General features: G+C 38.1%; 1 protein-coding gene across 1 annotated transcript in view; it reads right to left on the bottom strand.

Moving 5' to 3' along the window:
* Window positions 1-25,956, bottom strand: part of LOC117301758 (fibrillin-1-like) — a 111,843-nt gene that overhangs the window by 48,348 nt on the left and 37,539 nt on the right. The window contains exons 7-8 of the mRNA XM_033785779.1: window positions 9,098-9,214; window positions 7,332-7,457 (exon numbers count right to left, since the gene is read on the bottom strand). Coding sequence (XP_033641670.1) covers window positions 7,332-7,457; window positions 9,098-9,214 — 243 coding nt within the window. The remainder of the gene's footprint in view (window positions 1-7,331; window positions 7,458-9,097; window positions 9,215-25,956) is intronic.

Genomic DNA, 25,956 nt, shown 5'->3' with positions numbered 1-25,956 from the left:
TGAAGACAGTCTATCCCTAGGTATCGTGTTAAACCTCCCTTCATTTGATTCTAAAAACACAAACCTAGAATGAAGACAGTCTATCCCTAGGTATTGCGTTAAACTTCCTTCATTTGATTCTAAAAACACAAACCTAGAATGAAGACAGTCTATCCCTAGGTATCGTGTTAAACTTCCTTCATTTGATTCTAAAAACACAAACCTAGAATGAAGACAGTCTATCCCTAGGTATCGTGTTAAACTTCCTTCATTTGATTCTAAAAACACAAACCTAGAATGAAGACAGTCTATCCCTAGGTATCGTGTTAAACTTTCTTCATTTGATTCTAAAAACACAAACCTAGAATGAAGACAGTCTATCCCTAGGTATCTTGTTAAACTTCCTTTATTTGATTCTAAAAACACAAACCTAGAATGAAGACAGTCTAGGTATCGTGTTAAACTTTCTTCATTTGATTCTAAAAACACAAACCTAGAATGAAGACAGTCTATCCCTAGGTATCGTGTTAAACTTTCTTCATTTGATTCTAAAAACACAAACCTAGAATGAAGACAGTCTATCCCTAGGTATCGTGTTAAACTTCCTTTATTTGATTCTTAAAAAAAAAAAACTAGAATGAAGACAGTCTATCCCTAGGTATCTTGTTAAACTTCCTTTATTTGATTCTTAAAAAAAAAAAAACTAGAATGAAGACAGTCTATCCCTAGGTATCGTGTTAAACTTCCTTCATTTGATTCTAAAAACACAAACTTAGAATGAAGACAGTCTATCCCTAGGTATCGTGTTAAACTTCCTTCATTTGATTCTAAAAGCACAAACCTAGAATGAAGACAGTCTATCCCTAGGTATCGTGTTAAACCTCCCTTCATTTGATTCTAAAAACACAAACCTAGAATGAAGACAGTCTATCCCTAGGTATCGTGTTAAACTTCCTTCATTTGATTCTAAAAACACAAACCTAGAATGAAGACAGTCTATCCCTAGGTATCTTGTTAAACTTCCTTTATTTGATTCTAAAAACACAAACCTAGAATGAAGACAGTCTAGGTATCGTGTTAAACTTTCTTCATTTGATTCTAAAAACACAAACCTAGAATGAAGACAGTCTATCCCTAGGTATCGTGTTAAACTTTCTTCATTTGATTCTAAAAACACAAACCTAGAATGAAGACAGTCTATCCCTAGGTATCGTGTTAAACTTTCTTCATTTGATTCTAAAAACACAAACCTAGAATGAAGACAGTTTAACCCTGGGTATCGTGTTTAAATTCCTTCATTTGATTCTAAAAACACAAGCAGATGACACATACCAGTCTTGCGACATCTCTAATCAACAAACCTATAAACTAAACTCCCATCTTCATAAACGGAGAGAACAAATCTTGAACGAACTTCAAAGTGTCAGGCGTTTAACTAACAACAGGAAACCAATCTTTAAAGGGCAAGTCCAGTAGTACTGGGGTCTTTAAAGGGCAAGTATTGCGACATCTCTAATCAACAGACCTATAAACTAAACTCACATCTTCATAAACAGAGGGAACAAATCTTGAACGAACTTCAAAGTGTCAGACGTTTAACTAACAACAGGAAACCATTTTTTGATCGGGTTTCCTGGATAAGTGCGCCATATAAATCAATATTATTATAAATATTAATATTATTATTAAAGGGGCAGTCCAGTACTGGGTTATGAAACAAGCACTTATTATTAAATTCCCTAGAGTTTTGTGTTTGGCTGGCAGGAAAGGATATTGACTAGTCCATGCCTTTAATATCTAGACTATGAAAGACAGCAGAGCAATGACCCAGGCCTCGAAATAACCACCGACACCCACAAAAAAATGCCGTCGTGCCCTGTGCTTTGGCTATTACCCATTGCAAAGTTCCAATACAAATTGACATAGAAGTGGCCCTTACAAGACGAAAGATGAGTCTAAAACTAACACCAGAGGTCAAGGCTCTCACTTATGGAACCCCTAAAGTGTATGCTTCCTCCTTCTTCCCAAGCGCCAGCAAAGAGTGGAACTCCTTACAGAAGGATCCTGGGGAGTTCTCAACACTAAATGCATTCAAGGCGGCATTGAGGAGGGAAGGAACCATCTAGCTTGCAGGTTTTCTTCTTTTTAAAACTGCACAACACTGTACATCATATTGCATGAGTTTTTATTTTGTTTGCCTGCGCTCAAACTTGGACAGCGCGCACACCAACCTCACAGTGCGTTATATTTACTTGGAAGAAGAAGAAGATGCTAAGTCCCTGCAAGAGCGAAGTTCAAGGCCTGATGACCCATCCTACTTTTGACAATACCTCCCCAGTGTTCTGTTTAGTAACACAGCATGACCCCAGCCTGCCCTCCACTGTCTAGTATCACAACTTCACCTCAAAGAGCTATAACTCATTTTGAACACTGCGTCAATTGTTATCAAGTTTCCATATAGCTGACAATGACTGACATTAGAACAGTGCAAATCGGTCGATGTAAGTTATCACATTCAACTTTACAGATGTTCTAACAAATTGCATTTAAAAAAAATTACAAAATACAAATGTTCTCATATTCTATAGAGTACCGTAGTTGTTAAAGGCAGTGGACACTATTGGTAATTATTCAAAATAATTGTTAGCATAAAACCTTACGTGGTGACGAGTAATGGGAGAGGTGGATGGTATAAAACATTGTGAGAATCGGCTCCCTCTGAAGAAACGTAGTTTTCGAGAAAGAAGTAATTTTCCACAAATTTGATTTCCATACCTCAGAATTAGATTTTGAGGTCCCGAAATCAAGCATCTGAAAGCACACAACTTCGTGTGACAAGAGTGTTTTACTTTCATTAATATGTCGCAACTTCGACTATCAATTTAGTTCAAATTTGTCAAAGGTTTGTTATTTTGTGCATATGTTGGGATACACCAATTACCATTAGTGTCCAGTGCCTTTAAAGTGTTACATAAATTAACACTTTTTTGTTAGTTTTGTCTTTTCCCCCTTTTTTTAAAAACTTTTTTTCGGGGGGGGGGGGGTGTCCACTGTTCAATGTCTCTTGCAAAGAGGGTCATAATGATCTGCTGGTGTTACAACTAATGGCAAGAATTTATCATTGGATGTTTGAGGCAGCTACTTTTTTCCAACCTGCCTAGGAATGTCACCTTGTGAACACACTAACTATATAGATAGTTCAAGAAAATTGTTTACCTGTGAAGTATCTTATAAGTTTGGGAAATTTGTTTCTTAATTTGGTAGCTGTACACCTAAGGGTTGGCGTAATGGCGCACAGGCCTGACACTTCACGGAGGCAACGGAGGCAACGGAGGCGATTGCCTCCTTTGCCCCTTGCCATTGCCTTGGTGCCCTTAAAATGCTCCAGTAGAAATTTACAATTTCCTCATAGAGTGCCCTTTCCCAAAGAGAAAATGCCTTGGTGCCCTTGCCCTTTCAAAAACGAAGCATACAGGCCTGGGCGCATTAACCATAAACAAACACAACTCATAAATGCACGACCCAAGTACACTCATGTTCTGGAAATCTGCTAGCTTGATTCGTGTAGGATAAGTTTAGGAAACTTGTTTGATACATTGAGGCATTGCATGGTGAGGTGGTATCAATACATATTTGGTTTGCGGTAACACCATGTGAGTATCTACTTGCTGGGTAGAGTTTGTCTATTAGTCCTACTATTCTACAACCGGGAGATTTTTGGGGAGAACTCTCTGAAAACTGTTTGTTAACTTAAAGTTTGGATGCTCAAGGCTATCTGCTAAACTAAAATGTTCAAGAAATTATTTGCTAACAAGCTTCATGAAGTTGAACTGTACCATACTTCCAGATCAGTTCAAGCTTAAACAAACAGGATCTTGGGGAGGGGGGTAAGGAGGGATGGGGGTAAGGAGGGATGGGGGTAGCCCAGGAGGGTGTAATCCTTAGGGAGGGTCTGTAATTGGGCTATTTTTCAAGTCGGTCTTTTCAAGGGAATGGTCTAGACAATCCAATAGGGACCCTGTACGTGCATGATGAGGGGGGTGTTAGTCATGGGTTTCATATACCCCCCCCCTCTTGTTTTGCAGTCTACCCTCTTATGAGGAACACACTTTTTTAACGGTACCTCAACACTTTACCAAGGATCGACCTATCAGAAGGAAGCTAGATCTTGTTCCCCATATCAACGTGGACCAGTGGTTAGACTGCAGGCAATAACAAGTTGTATGTTTGATTCTATAGAGTTATATATAAGAAGTAGAGGGCGCAATGGCCTATATATGCGACCCGGCATGCGCCCAGGCGGCTATTTTCTAAGTTGACAAAACATGCATTGCTTAGTGTGTGTTTGTGCCGCCATTTTGTAAGTTGAAAAAGCATCGCGTAGCGTTCAATAAACACAAACTCAAACAAGTGTTTCATATTCAACGCGCGTACAGAATGGCGCGCGCGTGTCTCCTTGCGGTACCGTCGCGTTTTTGCAAGAAGCATCACCAGTGCGCCCTCTAGTTCTTATATATATAACTCTATGACCAGTGGTTAGACTGCAGGCAATCACAAGTTGTAGGTTTGTATCCCACCAAGCTAACCACTGATTTCACAATGACTAGAATAGAGTGGTTAGACTGTGGGTCTTAATCCTACCAAGCTAACCGCTGATTTCAGAATAGAATAACTCAACCTCTAGTTATTACTGAATCACAATTATTGATTTAATAATAATTCTGAGTAATTACCAAAGTGTCCGGCCGTCGATTTCACCAAACTCTTCCTAACTTAGGATTCGTCTTGGGACTTAGGACGAGTAAGATTCTGTATCCAAAGACGTTAGGGAACATTGGACCTATCCTAAGTTAGGACGGGTTACTCGTCCGAACTCGAGATAGGATTAATCCTAGCGTTTCGTGAAATCGGCTGCTGTGCCTTTAGGCACTGTTAACTTTGATGGTATTGTGGGAAGCTAAGATTTAAAATTACTTTTTTTTTAAGCAAGCAATTCAGCAAATTGTGTACTTTTATTTAAAGACAGCGGGATTTCCTGATGCTGAAGGAAATGACCCATCACAACAAGAGTACACAGTCTCAAGGTTGATTAAATTCTCTCTCTGGTCTAACCATGGGTGAACATAACCCAATTAGTTGACCTTCAATAACAAACTTGTTGGTCTATATGATTCACCTGATTCTAAATCCAGCGCTTAAAGGGGGTTCTACAACATTGACTTAGTCATACTTCAGGCCCTGAATCGGGGGCATTTCTATCTACTGTATGAGCAAATGTAAATTTGTATTTGAACGGCACCATCAGCCAAAGCACAGGGCACCATGGCAATAAGCCATTTGCGAGTTAGATTTGAACAATGTTTGGTACAATGACTCGCTTAGTTACAAAGCAACGCTTACAGTTGAATTCCCCCGACTATCAAGACAGTTTCTACGCCATTTGATTAGGGGCAAGCTTTTGCGTAGTTACATAAGAGACGGTGAACACCCATACACAATTCTGAATGGATAGTGTATAGCACAATGGTACTAGGGTTTGCTCATCCTGAAGGTTGAAGGTTTTGAACAGCCAAAGGTTTTGAAATTATATTCTACTTGTAGATGCAAGAAGTTATAAATGTTGCTGATCTTAATTACTTCCAAGCTGGAAGAGTCTAAGACTATTTCTGTTATAAAGCTCTATAGTTGTGTACTGAAATGAATTTATGCCAAAAATAGTTAACCGCCTGTTGTTTTGACACTAGCAGAATATTTCTCGAAGGCTAAATCCAAATGAATTATGAAGGAAAGGTGGACATACTTTTACAGAGGAATTTCTTGACAAAATCAAAACAAGCTCTTTAAGTTACTTGTTCATCAAAAAAGAAATGGAAGAAGGAACCAAGTATTTCTATTTTTAGAAAATTTTCAAAGAGTAACTTTCAAATCTAAGAACCTTTCCAGGCCTAAATGCCAACCTTAAACTGTACAAAGGTACATGGATTCTTAATAATATTGATATATTGCGGTTAAGAAGTAACAACAACAAAACACTTTCAACAAACCGCACAATATGGAACGTGATGAACAAAATAACGTCCAAAGAAAAAATCCAAAACTTAAGTCCCTGGCCGGAAGCTTTCCTACAGAATGTTATAGAAATATAGGACGGATCAAACACAGCTGGACTCTGATTTAGGGCATTAGGGTAATCACTAGAAATATTGGGTTAATCAGGTGAGAGGCTGAGTCTATTGTGTCCATTAAATCTCTGGAAAGCTCAACCTACTTCCATCAACAACAAAATATCAAAAAATTGCAAAGTACAAAAATCCACAAGTACCAATTTCATTTAAAAAAAACTTGCTAAGCACAGAAAAATCTTGTTACTATTAACCCAAATCCAATAAAGTTTATATTGTTGCAATTGGTGCCTCACTCATTTGTTTGCTTAGCAAAGAAATTTGCTGAGCAGTATTTTCTGCCTAACAGCTTTATGAAACTTAGGAGACTTGGTAGTCAACTCTTTTCTTTCTAGAATGTTATAGTGTACAGCCGAGAGCGCTTTAAAGGTTCAAAACTTTAAGGTATTCTATTGAGGAAACACGGACTTCATTATCAGACAGACTACATGCTGTGATCAATTCAAATCACAATACAAAACATCCTTTGCCTTATAATCATATAGATTATTGCTGCTCTATTAAAAGTCTAGACTAAGAACCAAGAGTTCATCTAAAAGTCATACAAGCTGGCCTGGAATTTTATCTTTGAGAAGGAAAAGCCATTTTCTCTCTGCAAAAGGCACTTCCATTGGGATGTTAAAAGGGAAACTTTTGAAGGGGCACCAAGGCCAAGACCAGGGCAACAGATGCCATGAACTCTGTAGTGTCTTAATACAGGCCTATCTATAGGCAATATAAAGGCAATATAAAGGAAAGACCATTTTCTCTTTGCAAAGGCACTTCCATAATGTTAAAAGTGAAACTTTTGAAGGGGCACCGAGGCCGAGATCAGGGCAACAGATGCCGTGACCTCTGTGGTGTCTACAGGCCTGTTTATGGGCAATATAAACAGTGTGAGAAATCTCCAGAAAATGTCTAGTCGTAATAGTGTTTTTGTTCATATGCCAAAAAATAATTAATGGCCTGACCTTTCAACCCTAGCAGAAACATTCTCATAGGCTAAAAAAAACATAATTGCAATCACCCCTATTTCATAATAAGCCAACCCATAATTCTCCTATGAGAACTTATCTAAGCAGGATATTCCATTCTGATGGGCGTAGAATCCTGGCTGACACCCCCAACCACTAATTGCTAACAACCCTATTTTATAATAAGCCAACCCATAATCCAACTATATGAACTTACCTAAGCAGGATCTTCCATTCTGATGGAGGTAGAATCCCGGCTGACAAGAACATCTGTAGCTTCCTTTAGAATTGATACATGTATGATGACATGGTTGCCAATCACTTCTTGCACACTCATCAATATCTGGGATTAAAGAATTAAAAAGTGGAAATTATAATCATCGCTAAAATATCCTTGCCAGCTTTTATTTTGTAGCCATGTGGCGTGTTGTGGCCGAGCGGATAAGAGCATCGGACTCAAGCTGTGGTGGTTCTGTACAGGAGACTGTCGGGTTCAAGAGTCGTGGCACTTGTGTCCTTCAGCAAGACATTTAACCATAACGCTTCGTCCTTCGGATGGAACATAAAGCCGTAGGCTCTGTGTGTTGTGTAGCGCACGCAAAAGAACACAGTGCACTTACCGAAAAAAGAGAAGGGAGTTCGCCCGGTGTTTCTAGTTTGATTGGCTGCAAACTGTGCCACAGCACCTTGTAAACCATTACATGGTGCTATGTACAAGGAGTAGGTCTCTAAAGGCCCATTCACACGAGCGCTGCAAACGAGGGTCCCGTGCGATTTCATAACATCGATGTTATGAAATCGCAAATCCACGTCGTGTGAATGCTATGTATGTTACGAAATTACCTGGGTCCCGTGTTGTTCATAACACAGATCGAGACCTCCTCCAAAAAATCGCATCGATGTTATAATCACGGGAGCCATCGTCTGAACCGAATGCCTGCGATCGTAATGAGGGACTGCTGCGTTGACACGTGAAGAACCATGGAGGAAGAAATGGGCGAACTATAGCATGCATATGTACATGTACATACATGTACATGTATATCTGCTCAACGCTGGACTACGATCCGTTTGGCTGGTGGGTTTTGTGGCCGGATGCTAGACCAGCCCAAACCTTGAAGCAAAAACATTGTTCAAACGGAAGCAGAATACGTCATTTGGCAAAGCTTTTCGATGTTTTAATTCACCATTTTGTTATGTCTCATCAATAATTTCATATCTAAAAAACATTTTCATTCAACAATGTAGCGTTTTTAACGTCCAAAAATCTATTTGAATCATGGAATTTTGTGTTTTTCTTCGACGCGATCATGACTCGACGTTGCTGGATCGCTGCATTTCAAGACAAGCTCAAACCTTGAAGCAAAAACATCGTTCAATCGCAAGCAGAATACGTCATTTGGCTAAGCTTTTCGATGTTTTAATTCATTATTTGGTATGTCTCATCAATAATTTCATATCTAAAAAGCATTTCCATTCAACAATGTAGTATTTTTAACGTCCAAAAAGCTATTTGAATCGTGGAATTTTGTGTTTTTCTTTTTTTAGCTTCGAAAACGTAACCCCCTTCCCGCCGGCCGACGGGATGAGAGTTACGTTATCGCAAATGTTTTTAAAATATTCTACATTTTATGTGACTTAACTGATTTCAATGAAATTGATTTATTTTATTCCTTTTAACTGTAAGGTTTTTGTTTTAACTCAAGCCTCTTGCTTGTAGACTTTTGTCCATGCAGTAGGCCTACCCAAACGAGGGACGTATGTTTACATGTGTGTGTGTGTGCGTGTCGTGTGAATGCTCGCTAAAAAAATCGCACGCGGTAAAGGTGACAGACGGCTGGCGCCCTTAACCAGGGACCCGCGTTTGCAGCGCTCGTGTGAAAGGGGCTTAAGCGGTCAATCAAGCACACTGGACTCAAGCTCTGGTGTTTCTGATCAACAGAGTGTGGGTTCAAGTCCTGTGTAATAAGACCCTGTACTAACCTATGCATCCTTGGTTATCAGGCGAGAGGGTAAACCCAGCTCCACATTCACATCGCATACCGCCCTCGGTGTTGATGCAATCCTGCGCACACTGCGAGTTACGACACTCATCAATATCTAGCAAATAAAACAAAACAAATCAGTCTTATTAGTGTAATCATGATAATCAGGTCTTGAAATAATAATAATATTAATAATAATAATAACAAATTCTTAAATAGCGCATTTCACAATAAACCGTATCAATGCGCTTTACATTAGTCCCCTGGTCATTGGGCCAACAACATCCCTTTAATTTTTCTTACCTCCCAATAGGGAGTATACAGCCCCGAGCTGCCGTGGCGCTCCAAAGGCTTTTTCATTCACAATATCAACCTCTACCCTCGCAGGTACCCATTTATACCGCTGGGTGAAGACACAAGTGTCACGAGCCGGATTCGAACCCACACTCCAGTGACTTAGCACCAGAACTTGAATTCGATGCTCTTAACCACTCGGCCATGACACTCTACCCATTGGACCACTGGTCTGAGTGCTATGTAGCCCAGTGAAAGTTCAACTCAGCATATAGAATATTAATTTTGGTTTTTACCCATACCCTGATTTGTGTTACATGTAGCACTGTATACTCAGCACTTTCCCGAGTTCAGTGTGAAAAAAAATCACAGGCATATAACACGGGTGTGATTTGAACCCAGAACCCTTGCAATTTCAGAGCAGTGACGTACCAACTAGACCACCGAGATTGCCCGGTAGCTAGAGGCAGTATTGAGCGTACAGTGGTAACACACATCGCTGTAAGGGTAAAACCAAAATATATATTCTTTATCCCATATGCAAATTTAACAAATATAAAGGCATATGGAATATATTTCTGGTCAATTGAAAGTTCAGAGATACAAGTCCAAGCCTTGAACTTCTCTCTTGAAGGGGCACATAAATTTTCGTCTGGTAAGGGGCACTTCTATCAGGAAGATTTGTATTTTACCTTTTCAAAGGGCACCACAGAAGACGCACACGGCACCATGGCAATTGCTGTGGGTGCGGTGAGTTATTTTGGGGTCTGTCATTAGATTGAAATGATTATCTTGCGCATTACTGACTTGACAATCAACATTACTCATGGGCAGCCTTAACTAACAATCAACTGCATGATAAGTTTTTACACTTCTACCACATAATTCAGAAGTGTTTTTTTATAGTAAAACTGTCCTTCAATATCAGAATGAATCATGTACGTCAACATGGAACCTGAAGGACAATATCTCTAACACTCAGAGGTGTGATCGTGTCTTCCCGCCTACCAACTGAATGAGTCTACAAACTGAAAGCGTCTACCAACTGAAGGTGACTACCAATTGACTGCGTCTACCAATTCAAACTGCCCCCCACACAACCAACACCTCAGTGTTGCAATTCTTTCACAAGTGATGAAGTTCATTTACAAAGCTAAGAATCATACAACCATGTTAAAGGTAAGGTATACCATTCAATTCATGATAGAATAAAATGATGCAAATTCAAAGGTGCTGCCCCAAAGCCCAGACTCTTAGGTCAAATCGACACATCCTGGAGACATTCAAAGATCACTTAAAGGCAGTGGACACTATTGGTAATTACTCAAAATAGTTATTATCATCAAGCCTTTCTTGATTACGAGTAATGGGGAGAGGTTGATAGTATAAAACATTGTGAGAAACAGCTCCCTCTGAAGTGACGTAGTTTTCGAGAAAGAAGTAGTTTTCCACGAATGTGATTTTGAGACCTCAGATTTAGAATTTGAGGTATCTGAATCAAGCATCTGAAAGCACACAACTTCGTGCGACAAGGGCATGTTTTTCTTTCATTAATATCTCGCAACTTCGACGACCGATTGAGCTCAAATTTTCACAGATTTGTTATTTTATGCATATGTTGAGATACACAAACTGTGAAGACTAGTCTTTGACAATTACCAATAGTGTCCAGTGTCTTTAAAACAAAAGTATAAATCACTTAAGGATTATTATAAAGAAAAACTTTACTATCTTTCATAAGAAAGTGAAGAGAGGCTGTACCATAAATAAGCTCTCTGCTGTCAGAATGAATGGTCATGACTGTTTTGGGAAAGTACAACATTTTTTAATAGAGTATAGAGTATTATCAAAACTATACAAAGATAACTGATACATTCTCAAGTTCATATAGAAATAGAAAAACTATATGAGCTTTTTATGGAGAACCTTAAACCATCAATGTTCAACCATGAATGAATAGATTACCTTTTTTCTGAGTATACAGAGTGCTAACACACATCGGTGTATGGGTAAAAACCAAAATTAATATTCTTTATCCCCGATGGAAATTTAACATCTCTTATATCGTTGCAGTACCCAGTGCCAAAACATAGGATTTGAACTGCCTCTAGCTTCCGGGCAATCTCGGTAGTCTAGTTGGTAAGACACTGCTCTAGAATTGCAAGGGTCGTGGGTTCGATTCCCACCCGAGTAACATGCATGTGATATTTTTCACAGGACTTGGGAAAGTACTGAGTATACAGTGCTAACACACATCGGTGTACATGTATGGGTAAAAACCAAAATTAATATTCTTTATCCCGATGCAAATTTAACATCTCTTATACTTTTTGTTCTACTCTATCATATCACCACAGATCCCACAGTAAGTATTACCTACAGTTACAATGTGTACAAGCTACGTACATTGACTTCCTTTTATGTCTGTTTATCCTAGACATAAAACAAACTTTGTAATTACACATGCATGTGTGTCTGGGCAAGCTGATGTATAGATGATTTTTTTTAAAGGTTCTAGACACACTGTTATTGAACAACAAGAGCACAGCAATGGGTTTACAATTAAAAACCAAAAACAGTATTTTCTAACCAAGACAAAAGTTGCCAAAAGAAAACTTTCTGAAAATCCCTCACAAAACATACTCCAGAAAATAGCATAAGTTTTTGCAAACTGCTTACAAACCAAAAGGACCCAGTACAAGTACTTAATGTAGGGTATTTAAATATGCACAAATTAGCAGAGTCTATCTGAAAGGCCAACTCAAAACATAGGGCTACTTCTTCATTTTTGTCCACAAACTTCCTACAAATTTGATGAAATTTTCTAAGGTACTTTGCACACTGTATTTAGCTCTATGTGAATGAATTTCAAAAACCAATGATAAACCTTCCCTTTAATGTAGAAGCAAGACTTTCCTCTCTCTCTCGTAGACTGACCTTGATCACTATTATTATTTCCCTTTTATTGACTTCCCGGCTTACAGAGAACACAACTTAAAATAACAACAAGCAATTTCTCGCTCGAGCAGACACGTAAAGGTACGACTTTGCCTTTCCTGAATGGAACCACTTGCCTGGGAAAAAACTACAAGACAAAAAAAAACATTCTCTGCGGTTGAGCCGTTGTTTGACAATCTATGAAAAGAGTGTACTATAAGTTTATTGTCTGCGTGTTTACTGAGATATTATTGTTGATAATAAATTGAAATTTAGAATGAAAACAGACAAAGTTTAATCTTACAACCTCTTGTGTTCAGTTTCAAACATCAGGTCTCGAAAAGACAACTTTAAAATTAAACAGATTTCATATTCCTTTGAAACAGTTATTGATTTTTCTGTTTAAAGGCAGTGGACACTATTGGGAATTACTAAAAAAAGTTATTATCATAAAACCTTTCTTGATTATGAGTTATGGGGAAAAGGTTGGTTAGTATTAAACATTGTGAGAATCGGCTCCCTCTGAAGTGCCATAGTTTTCGAGAAAGAAGTAATTTTCCACAAATTTGACTTCGAGACCTCAGATTTAGAATTTGAGGTCTCAAATAAGCTTGGGCGATATCAAGATATTATCGAATATCGCGATATTAATTTGGAAACAATTTCGATATCGGATGGATTTTATTTTAATCGAAATATCGATATATCGCGATAATCGTGATATATCGCAATATCGATTAAATATCGCGATGTATTTGCTAGCTGAGACATCTTGCACCCCATAGGTTTGGAGTAAAAGCAGAAGAATAGGTCATTAGAACACCTCTCTTAAGCTATGACTGTCTCTTCTACAACTTTCACTTGGAGTTTGAAGACTGATGATGTCAAATTTCATTAATCGCGATTATATCGAATATCGCGATATATTGTCGGCGATATATCGTGAATAAAATAAATTGATATCGCCCAAGCTTAGTCTCAAAATCAAGCATCTGAAAGCACACAACTTCGTGTGACCAGGGTGTTTCTTTCTTTCATTATTATCTCGCAACTTCGATGACCGATTGAGCTCAAATCTTCACAGGTTTGTTATTTTATGCATATGTTGAGATGCACCAAGTGAGAAACCTTGTCTTTGACAAATACCGATAGTGTCCACTGTCTTTAAGGAACAACCAAATAATAAGTATAATTTGAAACTTTGTATGGTTGGGCTATATTACTTATCATCAGGCGAGGTTTGCAGTATTACCATGTGTAAATCTCTTTTGGGTAGTGTTGGTTCTGAAAAGAACCAGCGGTTCTGAGAAGAACTGATGGAGTTGTCAACCACCAGTTCTCCTCAGAACCAACATTATTAAGAAGAGATTTACACAAAGTGCTACCTGTCAAATATTGCATCCACTATGTTTGGTTTAAAAGCAGTGGACACTATTGGTAATTGTCAAAGACTAGCCTTCAGAGTTGGTGTATCTCAACATATGCATAAAATAACAAACCTGTGAAAATTTGAGCTCAATCGGTCATCGAACTTGCGAGATAATGATGAAAGAAAAAACACCCTTTTCACACAAAGTTCTGTGCATTTAGATGGTTGATTAAATCAAATTCGTGGAAAATTACTTCTTTCCCGAAAACTAAAGTACTTCAGAGGGAGCCGTTTCTCACAATGTTTTATACCATCAACCTCTCCCCATTACTCATCACCAAGAAAGGTTTTATGCTAATAATTATTTTGAGTAATTACCAATAGTGTCCACGGCCTTTAAGTAGGCCTAAACACTCTTTGCTGTAACGATTACCTGTGTTATAATTACTCTGATGCATCACCCATGCCATTAATCACCCATAAACCTTTCCCTAATTAACCCATGGTTTGTCATATTTCCAGATATCCTTTGGAAATTACCCCCTCCCTACAATGTATACCTAAACCTTTGAGATAAATAAACGCTATTTTACTGTCTAACAAGGAACTAAAATCTACTCTTGACAAGGATGAAGCAATTGTAAGAAGAAGACTTGATGTAAGCGAAGATTGTAAATTCTTTGTGACATATGACTGTCACTGGCAATAACTATCAACTTGTTTGCCATCCTTTTATATTCATTGAAAGTTCTGTTACATTACACAAGGCCTTGAACTTCACTCTTGAAGGGGCAAAAAAATTGTCCTCTGGTAAGGGGCACATCTATGAGGAAAATGTAAATTTTTATTGGAACTTTCCGAAACAAATCTTTTCCGGGGTAGTTGAATAAATAGCAAGACAAGTTCTCAAAAGAACATAATCTACCCAGCAAGTAGATACACACATAGTGTTAAGGCAATCCAAATATACACAAGAAAACTAGTTACTATAGTTACACACCCTCCCATAGCAACCAACAAAATACAACCAAATCTTTTCAAAAATAGAAAAGGAATCAAGACAAATTGATAAAACAGTCAAAAAATCGCAGAGTCATTTCTCATTGCGAGTATGACGGCTACCGGAATCTAATTGTGAACTTTGATAAAACTCAGATCCCTTGAGAATGTAAAGGAGGGTCTGAATGGTTCATGAGTTTCCTGAGGCGGGGTATGTCAGTGTTTATACAGGGGAGTTAACCTCAACAACCCCAAACTTCCTCTTTTTGGGATCGGCAATCTACCACTAATGTCCTAGGGTCACGTCACACCAGGCAATGTACAGGCAACCAGTTCCAGGCAATCTCAAAAAAGATAACCCATTCACGTTTGAATGTTCAGATATTTTCTTATGGGGACAGTAAGCAATTTCTTGACAAATGCCTCATGTGCTACCAAAGTGGTCATGTAGCGTGCACTGCAGTTGGTTGCCTCCAAGTTGATTGGACAAGGCCCTTTTTTATGGTTGGAGTTATATTTTTTTTTTTTTTTTTTTTATTTCATTCTACTTTATTCAACATCCAACAGCGCAAGCGCCAATTACAGGACAAAAACAAATATTAAATCAGAAACAGTCAAATGTAACAAAAATTTAAAGAAGTATTTTACAAAACATAAAAAAACACACATGGCAAGAGGGTAAAACTCTAAAGTAGAAAAGACAGAAAACATGCAAGACCCATAATGGACTAGGGGGTTGCAAGGTGAGGGGGGGGAGGGCTGGAGCACTTGCTTGGTGTACCATGGGTGTACATTGTTGGTTAGAATCTACTAATAACAAGTGTTGACAGATAGATTTACGCCTGTCTAAACCTCTGTTTGGAACCAGATCTCCCAGTGAGAATTCTTGATACAACACACAAAGTACAAGAACCTAAAATAGAGATTTGCCCTATCACCATGGAGGCACTCTCTGAAGGGCTTGTCTGGTCACTTAGATGGCCTAACCCTTGACCTAACTCACTCATAAATCACTGGTGGTTGAATAGCAACTTACACAACATGCCTTACTGTTACATGTACATTCCGAGAACTTGAATGTCTTTCTGGAAGGGGCACAGCAAATTTTCCTCTGCAAGAGGCTCAATGACAGACACAAGGTCCTCACTCCCAACTATTTCTAGCTCCATCATGTCCTAACTCCTTGTGCCCTAGCCAGATTCAAACATTTGTTCAGTGAGCAGGACCCAATTTCATAGAGCTGCTAAGCACAACAATTTGCTTAAAGGCAGTGGACACTATTGGTAATTACTCAAATCAATTATCAGCATAAAACCCAACTTGGTAACGAGTAATGGGGAGAGGTTGATAGCATAAAACATTGTGAGAAACGGCTCCCTCTGAAGTGACATAGATTTTGAGAAAGAAGTAATTTTCCACGAATTTGCTTTCGAGAACTCAAGTTTAGAATTTGAGGTCTCGAAATCAAGCATCTAAAAGCATAAAACTTTGTGTGACAAGGGTGTTTTTCTTTCATAGTTATCTCGTAACTCCAACGATATACACCAAGTGAGAAGACTGGTCTTTGACAATTACTGTATTTTAACGTGAAATTGCTTCCTTGATAAAAGCAGGATTACCATCCAAATTTCCATTTGTTGCATTTCGCTTGTTACTGGTATTAAGCTGGTGTTTGCTTTAAAATCCTGAAAATCATGTGGAAATTTGGTTGCTATTCCTGTTTTTATCAAGGAAGAAATTTCATGCAAAGCAGTTTCTTTTTTGCTAAGCGACTCTACGAAATTGAATGAAACCCAGTGCATTACATTTTGCCAAATGACCACTATTCAATGCTAGCATATTGTTTGTAATCACAATGAAACAAACAGTTGCTGATCAATAAAGAGTTAAAAGCTGCTAAAATTGTGGCAGAAATCATCTTAATAACAAAAAATCTCTCGATCCACTAAGCAAAAGTAGTAGTCCCGACTGATTTCATACCTGTCGCCCAGGTAGTCGACAATAAGCAGGACAGTTCTTTTTAGAACAGAGAAGTCTCCCGAATTCCGAAAAATCTATTCCGCAGGTACATGTTATGGAACGTAAGTTAGTTACTGATCGAAACGTCGAGTTAAACCAACGGTTCTTTTCAGAACCACCCCAACTCATTTAGAGATTATTACATGGTGTTACCGCAAACTCTTCTATATAAGTTAGTTTCGTTCTCAAAAAGAACATTATCTACCCAGCAAGTGTACACACATGGTATTACTGAAAGAGATTTCTTCTTAAAATGCATTTAGGATAAAAAAAAACAGCACTCTTACTATGGAGGTACTGTAACAGAGCGCATCAAGCAATTTTTATCTGGTAGAGTGGTTCATCTTTCATCTCATCCAATAAAAACATTCCTCTTGAAAATAAGAAGAAAAAAAAACATTCACTCAACAACCCTGGCAGAAAGTTTCCTGTCCCCGATTCCAGCGACTTTTTAAGAATGTCTACTCCTTCGGGGCATGGAAGAAGCTTTTTATAAGACATGAGAGGTAAATAATTTGTCAGGTGTTGTTAAAATGTGATGGTAAAGAACAACTGTGTAGGATTGCCCGAGGGTTTACAATCTGCTTGGGGATATGTGTACTTAGGATGTGTACTGAGGTTGGATTTCACTGGCATGGCATGGTGCTAAGTAACCACAGGAGTCCGAAGCTAGTGAAGTTTACTCATGTCTAGTCGATTCACATTACATTCATCTTATCGAATCAACTTCAATTGAATCAGGAATTGATGTATACATGCAAGAATCTTTTCTAGTCTAGTCACTTGTCAGAATGGTCCAAACATCATAGGGCAAGGATTTCTTAGCAACAGAAAATAATTGTTTGTAAAGGTACCATATTAGGATACAAAACGTAGTCATATGTTTGGGTGGCCTTGAATTTCATCTTAAAGGGTTACTGGGTAAGGCCACTATCATTTTACTAAGGGTACTTCCACTGGAAAATCTTAAAGTCATATTTGAAGGGGCACCAAGGCCAAGACAAGGGGCAACATGGGCCATGGCCTCAGTTTAATTTCAAGCCTAGTCTGCGAATTTAATTGGGCTTAAACAAACTTTGGAAAAGGATCCATTTCTGTGATGCAAACTTTATTTGTTTATCTGTCGGCAGTTTGCCAAATAAAAGAACCCTTACAATCTCATTCTTTAATAGGTCTTATACAGCTACCTGAGCGGAATGTTTTCAATAGAAATGGTATTTTTACTTGTTTATAATGCACTTGTTCACCATTTTAATGTAATTTTGATATGTGTACACTTCTGCACTTTTCGTAATTATCGAGTAAAAAATCAGGCCCCTACCTGAAGGTTTTTTGAAAAACTAAAAACATTTCTGCCGTTGAGAGCGGGCGTCAAAGGACAATGCCGCTGACGTCATTTGTGGGAGTTTGCTTTGTTATACATCCACGCTGCAACAAAGCGGCTTAATCTACTTATGATGTTTTGAGAGTGATTACGTAACGGGGCTTTTCACAAATCTCGCAGAAAAGCTCTGGACAAGGGCATACAAAATGATTGTTTTTTTACACAATTGAAACCTATTTATAATCATATGACTCGATTTCCTTATTCATCGAAAACATTTTAAGTGGAATTCAGCAAAGTTCACGACTTGACATTTTCGTTCAAGCAGGTCTTTAAATTTGCATAGGGATAAAAAAAAATATTATTTGGTTTTACCCTAACATCGATGTGTAAGGACTCACACTGCCTCTATAGGATTCAAACTGCCTCTAGCTACCAGGCAAACTTGGATGTTTAGTTGGTAAGACGGTGTATGACTCTACTCTTCTAGATTGGCAAAGGTCTTGGGTTCAAGTCACACCCAAGACATATACCTGTTGATTTTTTTTTAAAGAACTCAGGAAAGTACTGAGTAAAACCAAACAATATCATTCTTGCAATCAAGATTATATTGACTTTCTTATCATTTTGAAGAAACAAACTTACACAATATTATTTTTATGTTGTCTGTGTGCGTGTAGCATGGCAGTTCATCATGTTCGAATGTACATATAACAGCATGCTATCATAACATCCCATAAACAATACCAAGTCTTTGAGTGTTTTGGTAAATTAAGCTCCTAGCTAGGGGTCCATTTATCACACAGTGTTCCTTCCTGGTGGGCCGCTGTGATTATATTTTGGGTCAAGACCGCAGTTGTTGCTCTTACCAATCACTAACGTAACAGTTGCATTCACAGACTACAGTCCGTCTACACATGCAGCAAAACTTCAACTATCTGAATCTGAATTGTATAGTTAAAGACACTGGACACTACTGGTAATTCTTCTCACTTGGTGTATCTCAACATATGCATAAAATAACAAACCTGTGAAAATTTCAGCTCAATTGGTCGTCGAAGTTGCGAGATAATAATCAACCTCTCCCCATTACTCGTTACTCGTAACCAAGTAAGGTGTTATGCTAATAATTATTTTGAGTATTTACCAATAGTGTCCTCTGCCTTTAATAATAATATCGAAGTCTTATATATACGACATGTATCTACCAAACAAGGTACTCAAGGCGTTAAGTAATACAAACTTTCAGAAAGATAGGTTATTGAAGTTATTAATTCTGAGACCCAATTATGTAGCACCTTACAAGGGTTTACGAAGTGTTACGGCGCATACAGCTGCCACAGCCAGGAACAATGAGGCGAACCACTTCTCTTTTGATAAGTGCACTGGGTTCTTTTACAAGCGGGGACTAACTGGGAACACTGGCTTAATGTCCCATCCGAAGGACGAAGCAATGGTTAAGTGTCTTGCTTAAGGACACAAGTGCCGCGGCTGTGGGATTCGAACCCACACTCTGCTGGTAACAAATACCAGAGTTTGAATTCGGTGCTCTTAACTGCTCGGCCACGACCCTTCCATGATATAGTTGGCAAAGTATCTTATTGGAAACATCACACACCAACTTTTTGTTAGGAAGATAATGAAGAAATTTCAGTTTAAGACGTGGGAGGAAAACCCCCATACATGTAGTAGGGAAAAACCCACGCAGTCGGGCAGGGACTAAATAAATACTAAGTTAGGATTATCATTATGCAATCGACCCCTGGACCAATCACAGACAGTCATGTTTTAATGCTACATGTACGTAAGCCTCCATACGAAGTGTGGACCCGAGACCAAAGAGGTCCACATAATGCCGTGACTTAAAAACACTCTTTGGACTTGTACATACGTCCACACAATGTTATTTTCAGAGTTTACGAATACAATTTTATGTCCACACAGTGACTGCAACTGAGCCTAGTATGTTTGAGACTAGTTTGAAATATGATGAGCCAATCATGGGTCATTTGGCTAATCACTAATCCATAGCCCAATCAGAAATCAATCATCCAACTGAGAATCCATCAAGCACTAACCTGGTGAAGTTCAATGTCAACTGTAAGCAATTGGCCACCTGTACACCAATTGGCCAATTTCCAAACCATCTGTGAATCACATGCCATTCCTCTGTACCGATTAATCAATGATATGGCCAGTGGCTCTAACCGTGAAAGTAGAATGATCTAACCATCCATACTAACATCAGACCAGTAACTAGCGAGCCGCCTGAACTCACACTAATTACCCTTGGTATTTGGTTCATCATTCCTTGAAGTCCAAGAATTTGACCAAAGGCCTTGGGTTTGGCCAATAGCTGTACGGGTCACTGATGGTCAAGTATAGTACAAACTTTGTATTTTGACCCAGGGGTCTACATATTAACTCTGAATGAATCTTGGAGGTGGAAATACTATAGGATGAGATAGTCTTGAACAATCGATTCAACTTGGTTTTGAAAAAGGTTTGCATGTTTCGGGCCTGATACTACATTAAGGCAACAAAGGTGATTGCATGCCTCCAGGCCCCATGGTCATTGCCTTGGTGCCCTTGAAATGCTCCAGTAGAAATTTACAATTTCATCATAGGTAAGCTAAGCTTGGGCGATACCACGATATTATCGAATATCGCGATACTAATTTGTAAACGATTTCGATATCAGATCGATTTGGTTTTAATCGAAATATCGATAAATCGCGATATATCGCGATATCAACTAGGTATCGCAATATCGCGATGTATTTCCTAGCTGAGACATCTTGCACCACATAGGTTTGGAGTAAAACCAGAAGAATAGGTCATTAGAACACCTCTCTTATGCTATGACTGTCTCTTCTGAAACTTTCACTGAGAGTTTGAAGACTGATGATGTCAAATTTAAATAATCGCGATTATATCGAGATCGCAATATATTGTCGACGATACATATATATATCGTGAATAAAATAAATCGATATCGCCCAAGCTTACTCATAGGTGCCCTTGCCTAGGTGCCTTTGCCCTCTCAAAACGAAGCATACAGGCCTTCACATTGTATATATATCATATCGGATTCAGTACATCCTATACCAAGTAGTCTTGAAGTCAAGACGGTAATTGTTAAGCACGGTGCATTTGGAGCGCGGTGCAGTTACGGGGACGGTACACACACCCTCGATCCCAGTACACGTGTTAGTTAGTCGCAGTTACGTGCTTCCTACGACCGTTGCATATGTGTATAATCGCACTGTGACTGTTGCATGAACGGCAGACAAAATAGGCAGCGCCTAACGACTAGTCATCAAGTCTATATACCAAGGGACCTTTAGTGGGTAAACCTTCAGATGCCCGAGAAAGGCTTCAGGCCTGAAGTCGCTGTGCCTTTAATATGAAATTCAAAATTCAGTTCACTAGATTTCATCATAAGGAAATAAATATGATGTGACAAATCTTCCTTTCAGGGTTTTAAAGGTCACACAAATGCAATAACACTTCTGGGAAATTTACAGCGTCAATTTCTATTTTATTAGTCCAGATTGACCTTTATGTCACAAGCCCCTGACATCCTCTCATAATCTCGATTCTATAAATCTCTTAGAAATAACAAAAACAGGGTCTCCAGTTCCTCTCCCAGAAAATGGAAAGTGAATCATCAAATTATGACCATGTGACAAGTTTCTAAGAGACAGGTCTGAGATTTCATTGAAGGATGGGCTTCCGTACCTCAAGTTTTGGATCCCTAATCCAGTAGAGAGTCTGAGCTCAACTTCATAATTCTGCGCCTTACTGGATGCCAACATCACAGAATTTGTTGGTAATCAGGCTTCAAAATTAATAAGCTCAGGGCCCAATTGCATAAAGTCTTTAAGCACAAAACTTGCAAAGCGCAAAAACTTGCTTAACAGAAAAAATATTTTGTTTAGCAAAAAGAGGTAACCGGCTAGAAGACCACATAGTTACCATTACTGCGACTGGTACCCCTGTCATTTCTTGCTTACACAAGTAATTTGCTAAGCAGAATTTTCTGCTAAACAGCTATAATTCATTATGCTGCTTACTGAGGAATTTTGTGCTTAGAATTATTTGGTAAGCATTGCCTCAAAGTTTGACGATGATTCTTAGGAATTGAATCTCATCTGTAAGCATTCATAAAGTAGAATTTATTCCTGGTTTTATTGTTTGGTATTTGAGCAAGCCAAATTCAATACCAATTTTGACACTTAAAGTGATAACTATTTTGAAAGAGCACACTGTGCATGTATAGCTTACGACCAGAAGGTATTATTTTTGTATGGGGAAAATGTTTAAAAGTGAAACCTATTTTTAAATCCATAGCCTAACTTTCTATAATGTTAGGGTAACATTTTCAAATTAAAAGGGGCTTAGCTTTGAAAGGCAAGAAATAATTACCCGATCCTAAAACGTTTTTCTTTAAAGGCAGTGGACACCATTGGTAATTACTCAAAATAATTATTAGCGTAAAACCTTACTTGGTAACGAGTAATGGGGAGAGGTTGATGGTATAAAACATTGTGAGAAACGGCACCCTCCGAAGTGCCATAGTTTTCAAGAAAGAAGTAATTTTCCACGAATTTGATTTCGAGACCTCAGATTTAGAACTTGAGGTCTCGAAATCAACCATCTAAACGCACACACCTTCGTGTGACGAGGGTGTTTTTTTCTTTTATTCATATCTCGCAAGTTCGATGACCGATTGAGCTCAAATTTTCACAGGTTTGTTATTTTATGCATATGTTGAGATACACAAACTGTGAAGGCTACATGTAGTCTTTGACAATTACCAACAGTGTCCACTGCCTTAAAGCATTTTAAATGAAAATAATCTATTAAAAAGAGACAAACAAACAAACAAATACTACTTAAGATTAGATTATTCAAGGTTCGTAGAACCCCTTACTTTGTTCTAGCAAAAAGGTTCAGCCCACTCTTCACTAACTTCATAATTGACCGGATGTCAAACAAAATTACTTTTATTCCCATGAAAGTAGTAAACACTTCTTCGTTTTTATCAAGCCATTAGAGTTTCTAACTCCCAAGGTTAAACTAGAATAGAGTAAATAGTCTGATTGAATGATTTAAGTATTCTTTCTTGAATGACCACAAAGACAGGTGAGGAGTTATGGATTATTTGATGTCATTGGTGAATATAGGCCACCGGGTTCATCCGTTTAAATATAGACTAGGAATCGTAGACTGTTAGGATGACATTACATCACATACCAGTCACGCTCCCCATGTTAAGTTCTTGTTGTGAATTAAGTGACCTATGTGAAGCTGATGTTATGATCTTTGGCAGATGTAATTTACTTGGAGGTTGGTCCATTTCCGCTGAGAAGTTGCAATATGATCAGGTAACAAAATTGAAAGGATGTTCATAGCACAGTGATTTCAGTGAGCACATTAAAGGCACTGGACACTATTGGTTATTACTAAAAAAACAATTGTTTGCATAAAAACTTACTTGGTAACGAGCAATGGAGAGCTGTTGATAGTATGAAACATTGTGAGAAACGGCTCCCTTTGAAGAACATAGTTTTTGAGAAAGAAGTAAATTCTCGGTAAAATATTTTAATTGATTTTGAGACCTCACGCATGAGGTCTCGAAATCAAGCACCTTAAAGCACACAACTTTGTGTGACAAGGGTGTTTTTTCTTCCATTATTATCTCACAACTTTGACGGCCAATTGAGTTCAAATTTCGACAGGTTTATAATTTGGGGCATACATGTATGTTGAGATACACCAAGTGAGAAGACTGGTCTTTGACAATTACCAAAGGTTTCCAGTGTCTTTAAGTACGAGCTTACATAATTATGGGATTTGAGGCATGGCATGGTGAGGTATCAATGTAATGTATTTCACGGTAACACCATATGGCTACTCGCTAGGTAGATAATGTTCTTTTGAGAAAGTGTCTTGCTACATACAAAATATTGTTTAATTCGCGAGACTTCTCTACTACCGCGGAGTAAATTGCGAAGTTGTTCATAGCACAGTGATTTCAGTGAGCACATTAATGAAGCGCAAAGCCTACGCAATTGATGCATGCCATGCCATGGTGAGGTATCAATGTAACGCACATATTTTGCAAAAAAACTCGTATATGCTGGGTAGATTGTATTCTTTTGAGCACTTGTTTTACTATACTCTACAGAATATTTTTGGGAACTCGAGAGACATTCTCTATGGAGTACATTTTCAGAATCCAGGAGACTTACATTACACAACTGCATGACCTAAGTCTGTAATAATTTAAGCAATGTCTGCAGTAAAAAAAAAAAAGATATCAATTGAACAACAATTGTTGATGATTTTCTATATTGGTTTATATTGGAACTGTTATATGTACATTTATTGGTTTATTTCATAAAAACATTACAAAGAAATGAACAGTATGACAACCGATATGGTTGAATTGCACTAGAACATGTACAATATAAAAGTTTCCTTAAAGGCAGTGGACACTATTGGTAATTACTCAAAATAATTATTAGCGTAAAACCTTTCTTGGTGACGAGTAATGGGGAGAGGTTGATGGTATAAAACATTGTGAGAAACGGCTCCCTCTGTAGTGCCATAGTTTTCGAGAAAGAAGTAATTTTCCACAAATTTGATTTAGAGACCTCAAGTTTAGAACTTGAGGTCTCGAAATCAACTATCTAAACGCACACAACTTCGTGTGACAAGGGTATTTTTTCTTCCATTATTATCTCGCAAGTTCGATGACCGATTGAGCTCAAATTTTCACAGGTTTGTTATTTTAGGCATATGTTTAGATAGACCAACTGTGAAGGCCAATCTTTGACAATTACCAATAGTGTCCACTGCCTTTAAAAAGAGCTTAAGGTTAAACAGTTAAAACACACAATAGATAATGAGCAAGTATTACAAACAATCAATACAACAAACAATCAACCAGCACTTAACCAAAAAGAATGAGACTTACACAAATAGACGTAATCAAAGGGACAGATTGTGGATAAAAAGCCAGCATTAAAATCCATACAGTTTAACTTAAAAGATAAACTTCAGGGGGATTGGATAGAAATCTACTGAGAGAGGGACAGATTTCGCAAATAAAAAAATTCGCACATTCAAAAGTTTTTTCGAGTTAAAAAATGTACAAGTAAAGAAAATTACTGTTAAAAAATCAGGCCTGGACTTCCACGGAGGCCATGGCCTCTGTTGTCCCTATCTTAGCCTTTGCGTGTTCACATAATTATTAAAGACAGTGGACACTATTGGTTATTGTCAAAGACCAATCTTCTCACATGCTGTATCTCAACATATGCAAAAAATAACAAACCTGTAAAAATTTGAGCTCAATCGGTCACCGAACTTGCGCGATAATAATGAAAGAAAAAACACCCTTGTCACGTGAAGTAGTGTGCTTTCTGATGCTTGATTTCGAGACCTCAAGTTCTAAATCTGAGGTCTCGAAATCAAATTTGTGGAAAATTACTTCTTTCTCGAAAACTACGTTACTTCAGAGGTAGCCGTTTCTCACAATGTTTTATACTATCAACCTCTCCCCATTACTCGTTACCAAGTAAGTTTTTATGCTAAAAATAATTTTGAGTAATTACCAATAGTGTCCACTGCCTTTAATTTCCCTTTCACTTTAAGCTTATCTATTGGAAGTGCCTTGGCTTTGTTGACCTCTCAAAGATGAAGTTCCAGGCCTGATATCTACTTTACATTGTGCGACCCTAAATAAAAAAAAACAATCGCTATAATACTAAGTGCGTAGTGCTCAAAGTCTCTGAAACTCTATCAATACAAAATGTACTGAGTTGAGAATAATTGAAGTTCTGATGTACTTCACTGGCTCCGAGCCAGGGTGTGAACGGAAAACCCCAAAAGATGATATGACAAG

Source organism: Asterias rubens, chromosome 17 (assembly GCF_902459465.1).
Source record: "Asterias rubens chromosome 17, eAstRub1.3, whole genome shotgun sequence".
NCBI classification, from domain to species: domain Eukaryota; kingdom Metazoa; phylum Echinodermata; class Asteroidea; order Forcipulatida; family Asteriidae; genus Asterias; species Asterias rubens.
The sequence above is the reverse complement of the archived record's forward strand: the minus strand, read 5'-3'. Positions and strand labels throughout refer to the sequence as shown.